Source organism: Trichosurus vulpecula, chromosome 4, assembly GCF_011100635.1.
Source record: "Trichosurus vulpecula isolate mTriVul1 chromosome 4, mTriVul1.pri, whole genome shotgun sequence".
Taxonomy (NCBI): domain Eukaryota; kingdom Metazoa; phylum Chordata; class Mammalia; order Diprotodontia; family Phalangeridae; genus Trichosurus; species Trichosurus vulpecula.
The window spans coordinates 280,827,024-280,832,696 of NC_050576.1; the positions used below are offsets into that span (position 1 = coordinate 280,827,024).

General features: G+C 51.7%; 1 protein-coding gene across 1 annotated transcript; it reads right to left on the bottom strand.

Annotated features, from left to right (window-relative positions):
* Positions 1-213: 213 nt before the first annotated feature.
* On the bottom strand, positions 214-5,290 carry DES (desmin; the record flags this gene model as incomplete). The annotated part of the gene is given in 6 exon segments (XM_036753166.1): positions 214-434; positions 703-828; positions 1,045-1,206; positions 1,377-1,472; positions 1,609-1,669; positions 4,593-5,290. Coding segments are annotated over 6 exon segments (1,346 nt in total), but the record flags the coding sequence as incomplete, so codon positions are not given.
* Positions 5,291-5,673: the final 383 nt, after the last annotated feature.

The following is a 5,673-nucleotide window of genomic DNA, read 5'->3' on the forward strand; positions in this document are numbered from 1 at the left end:
GTAGTCTCCCTTGGAGTTTCAATTTCCATTTCTCTAGAATGAGGGCAGCCTGTGATTCTATCTGTTCATTGCTGTTAATCTCTCTCACTAGTTGCCCACCACCCCTACATCTCCACTCCCCCGCCACTGCCCCTGGGCATGACTACATATCCTATAGGCTCAGTGAATAGTCTCTGACCCTCCACCACCAGGACAGGACCAGTTCTACCCCACCTGCTCTCCTCGCCCTCCAGTAGCTTTCGGTAGGTAGCAATTTCCACATCCAGCGCCATCTTGACATTGAGTAGGTCTTGATACTCTCGTAGGTGCCGGGCCATCTCATCCTTTAGGTGCCGGATCTCCTCCTCAAGCCGAGCGATGTTATCCTGGTAGCCATTTGCCTCGCTGGCAAATCGATCCTCCAGTTCCCGCATCTGCCTCATCAGTGAATCATTCTGTGGGGAGAGGGTCAGGGAAGAAACCAGATAAGACATAGATAGGTCAGCCCCTAAGAATGACAGGGAAGGGACATAGGAGCTGAAAAAGTAGCATGGAGTCATAATAACTCACATGTCTATAATGGCTTAAGGTTTGCAAATGAGATGAGTTGGGAAAGTATCCTCATTTTGTAGAAGAGGAAGCTGAAGGCCAATGGAGGTAAAGAGACTCTGCCAAGGTCACACAGCTAGTTAGCATCATGGAAGTCTGATTCCTAGTACTCACAGTACCCTTGAGTGCATCAATCTCACAGGTATAAGACTGGATCTGGTGCCGGTATTCCATCATCTCTTGCTTGGCTTGTCTTAGTGCGTCATTGTTCTTGTTGGCTGCCTGGGTCAGGTCAGATACCTGTGGGCCATCAGAGATCAGAGGGTATCCATTAACCTCCAAGAAGAGGGAGAAGAAAATTGCAAAGACCCTAGCCCAGGGGAAGTCACAAAAGAGGATTCCTTCTCCTTGAATGAAGACCACTGTCTACCCTCAAAGTCAGAAGCTTTGGGAAGGTAACTTGGAAGACAAGGAGCACATTGGGTGTGAGGGTTACCATGACTCAAACCAACCCACCTTGGACTTGTACCATTCCTCAGCTTCAGAGATATTCTTGGCAGCAATGGTCTCATATTGGGCCCGGATATCTCTGAGTGCGGCTGTCAGGTCTGGCTTAGACACATCCATTTCCACCTGGACCTGCTGCTCCTGGAGCTGAGCCTGGAGTTCACGGATCTCCTGCAAGAGTTGGAAGGTGGGCTATGGGTCAGGTTTATGGAGTCCATTCAATCTTCTTCCCCCAAACCCTCTGTTTCCCCCTCCCCCCAAAATGTGCAGTTTCTCCTAGATCCAACATCCCTAGGATATTCCAGGCATGTGGTCCCCTGGGGAAGGGGAGGAGATCTTACCTCCTCGTGGACTTTCTTAAGGAAGGCGATCTCCTCATTCAGAGATTCAATCCTACGTTCCAGGTCAATTCGGGCCAGCGTGGCTGCATCCACATCCTGGCCAAGAGGTAGGGTATGAGAGAGAGGGAAAACAACAGCTCAAGACATGGTAACCAGCAAAGGTCAATCTGAAGACAAACAAGGCCATGGAGACAGGCCAGTGATGGGAAGGTCTCAGGGGAACTCAACTCACCGCCCTAAATGCAGCCAGATTATTCTCAGCTTCTTCCTTCAGCTGGATCTCCTCCTGCAGTCTGGATAGAACACACAGATAGTCAAGGGAATGATGGATGGGGCATAAAGGGCGGGGCCAGAGGCTCAAGTCCTTAGCAGCCTGGCTCAGGGGGCATGGGGGACAGAAGGATAGGGCCGAAGAGCTATCCAGGGAAAGGACAGACTAAAAATAACTAACATTCGTATGACATTTTCAGGTTTATAAAGGGCTTTCCTCACAACTCTGTAGTTAGTATGAATATTATTATCCGTATTTTACAGATGAGAAAACTCAGTTCGTAAATAGCCAACCCAAGAACAATTAGCTAGAGAGAGCAGACCCAACAATTAGGGAATTCTAAAAACCAGTCCCCTTTCCACTGTCCCAAACTGCCTCATATACTGGTTTATATTTCTCTAGGGATTTCTGTTGTACCAGGTACCTTCTCCACACATGTGGTATAGGTTATTCAAGCATTTCCCTCAGTTTACAGATTAAACAAGACCGGGGAAGTTTTTGCCCAAGATCACAAGTTAATCGATGCTAGGGCCAAGAATCTCTTGATTCCAATGTAGTGTTCCTTCGCTATGTTGTCCCTTCTAAAGGATGGAGTTTAGGCCCTGGCATGGGCAAAGGTAGGGACACAGGGTACCAGATCCTCTCTACACTTCCTGAATGAGGTCCTCCAGCTTGGGAGGGTAGAAGGAGTGGATTCACACCCTGCTGAGAAAGATGAGACCAAGTTGAGTGAGGACTTTGCCAGACTGCTAAGAAGAGACAGGACCAATGGGAAACCAAGGGGCCAGAACAAGATCCAACATTCCCACTCCCCCTGTTTTTAGCCTTACAACCTTGGCAAGTCCATCTTCCCATGCCCCCCTCCCCAAACCATTCCTCAGGCCACAGCTCCTTCTTTATTTCTCCCTTCTTACCCTGGGAAATGTCTGTCCCATGCACCAAGTAGCACCCCTTGCCCCCTCCACTCTCAAGGCTGGGGCAATCTCAATGTATCTCCTTGGGCTCAGGGCACTAACAGTTTGACTCAGGGATTGAAGGATTTAGAGCAGTAAATAGCTTTTGAGATCATTTGCCCCAAACTTCTCATTTTACAGATGAGAAACCTGAGGTCTGCAGAGACAAAGTGATTCTAGCAATTTTCTGACACCAAATTCAATGCTTGCTTTACTACTGGGATGCCCAGAGCTTCCCAGAAGGGAGGAGGAGAGAGGAATTTGTGAGGCCGGGGGTAGGGGAAATATAGGCTCTTGGGACTTAGTCCAGCTGTTAGCTTCCCCCAGGGAGCTGCTCAGAGAATCACAGAATGTTATTTCTGAAAGGAGGGGTGTTACTCTGAGGTCCCTCCTAGCTCTAAATATATGATCCTATAGCCTATGGTATTCTGAGTGGCAGCTGCCCAACATCTCCCTGACTAAGCCTATGAGACATAGGTTGGCAGAACAGGGTGGGTGGCTTTGGGTTCCCCTAGGGATGAAATAACTCAACAATAGATTTGAAGAGCCCTGTATCAATTTCAAATGGTGTCTAAGATACATGGATTAGTATCATAGAATCGTGGATTTAGAGTTTGTAAGAGACATCAGAGGTCATCTAGTCCAACTCTTTAATTTTACAGATGTGGAAACTGAGGCTCAGAGAGGTTAAATGACTTGCCCAAGATCACAGAGCTACTAAAGAGAGCTAGATTTGAACCTTGATTCCGACTGCTATATTCTTTCCACTGCACCAAGCTGCCAAGGAAGGGAATTCCACCCCAGGAGTCACAGGACTAGCTATCACTAACCACTAACAGCTGGGGAGTCTGTTGAGGAGACCCCTTCATCTGGAGACTAGTCCAATCCCAAGCAGATTCACTGGTAAGTAACCAGCCCACTTTTGATCAACACTGGGCTTGATAATGACCTCCCCTTAATGGGGCAAAGCGGTTGGGAGGAGGCCCTGCCTAGGAGGCTCCTCCCTCTCCCCAGTCACAGGAGTTGAGACACAGAGTGTGACTAGGGAACAAAAGGCGCTGGGCCAAAGAGCCCACCCCACCCCCCAAGCCCCCACTGCCTATAACTCTGTAAGCCCCGTGTTCTGAGACCAAATCCCTTCCCAGGGATAGAATTGACCTAGGGACTGAACCTAAGTGTCTTCCAGCTTTGGTCTACTCTCTGCCTATCCATACCCCACGCCATTCCCTCCCCACTCCCTGCCCCCCCCCCATACCCCAACCATCAACACAGATATCTAAGGTCTTTCTAGCTCTAAAATTCTGTGAGCCTAACTACTTCTCTTGGAGGGGGGCGGGGTAAGACGGGAGTTCCCCAGAACCTGAATTGCCTTCAACTTCCAGTGCACTAGAGTGGATAAGACCCCCTCCCTGCCAAACCCAAACAATCAGGGACAGGTGTCCCAGGAGCCTAGCTAGCACAATGCTGGATGTAGATAAAATATTTTGGCAATTGAGACCGCGTGGCCTAGTGGAAATCGGACAGGATTTGGAGTCAGAAGCACTGGGTTCTAAATCCACTGGTGCTGCTTCAAAGTTGTGGGACTTCGAGGGAATCACTAAACCCCTTGGTATTAAATAGGGTTACTCATTTATAAAATGAAGGGGTAGGAGTAGAGGATCTCCGAGGTCCTCTCCAGCTCTTAAGCTATAATCCTATGATTAAAATCTAAATCTAAAAATCTAAAAAATCTAAAATCCCTTCCTCTCTCTGGGCCTCCGATCCCTCAATAAATAGGACATCTCCCAAGCTCCCCGATAGCTCGAGCGTTCAGTGACTCTCCCCTGGAGGAGGCTCACTGCTGCCCGGAGTCCTAAGAGAGTCCATATCCCCGCTCCCCCACCCCCCAGCCCAACTCCTCTCCCCTCCCTCGCTGTTGAGACAGGGTCCAGGTTTTAGTGTGAGCTAAGGGGCCCAGGGCAGGGAAGCAGCGGGGAGCTGGGGCGCAGCCACCTGGCCTTGAGCCTCTGCAAGTCGTCTAGAAGGTTGTCGCGCTCCACGTCCACTCGGGCGCGCTGGTTGGTGAGCACCTCCACCTGGCGCCTCAGCTCGCGGAGCTCCTCCTCGTAGAGCTCGGCGATGCGCGTGGGCTCCCGGCCTTTGAGCCTGTTCACCTCGGCGGCCAGCACGGAGTTCTGCTGCTCGAGGAAGCGCACCTTCTCGATGTAGTTGGCGAAGCGGTCATTGAGTTCTTGCAGCTCCACTTTCTCATTGGTGCGGGTGGTCAGGAACTCCTGGTTCACGGCGTCGGCCAAGTTGAAGTCCAGCAGCTCGCCCGCCCCGTAGGAAGAGGCGGCGGTGGCGCGGGGAACCCCAAGGCGGCTGCTGCGGAAGGACCCCAAGCCCCCGGCTCCCCCAGAGCTGCGGGACACCTGGTACACGCGGGAGGACACCGAGCTGGAAGAACCCTTGGAGCCGAAGGCCGCCCTCGGGAAGGAGGGCGAGCTCAGGGGGGAGCCCAGAGAGAAGCTTGGGGCACCCCCAAAGGTGCGCCGGTAGGAGGACACGCGCTGGCTGGAGGAGTAGGACTGGCTCATGGTGGCTGGCACGCCGGCTGGACAGCTGGAGTGAGGATGTGGTGAGGGGGAGACAGGGCCCCTCGCAGAGGCTGCTATTTGTATCCCTCCTGACATCAGCCCCCTACCCGCCCCTCCTCCTGACAGCTGCAGGATCCCACTGTCCTGCCAGCAAAGTTCCCTGGCCCCTAAGTGGGGGGAGGGAAGGCAAGGCAAAGCAAGGCGGGGGAAGGGATCCAGACCCGAAACTCATCCACATTGAGGCCTCCTCCAGTGCAAAGCAGGGACCCCAGGGCGAAGATGTGGCAAGGCTTGGAAAGGGTGTCATGAAAGGGGAAAGCAAAGTGGAGCAAAGTCTAGGCTCAGCCCCCCATTAGCTGGGGGAGCTACCCTTCTCCATTACAGAGAAGAAAGAAAAGAGTGTAGGCAAATAGTGAGCCATCCATCATGCTGAGACATAAGTAAACACCCCAATGGTGGCTCTGAGCTTCATCACAAGCCACTTCTCTCTTCCTATA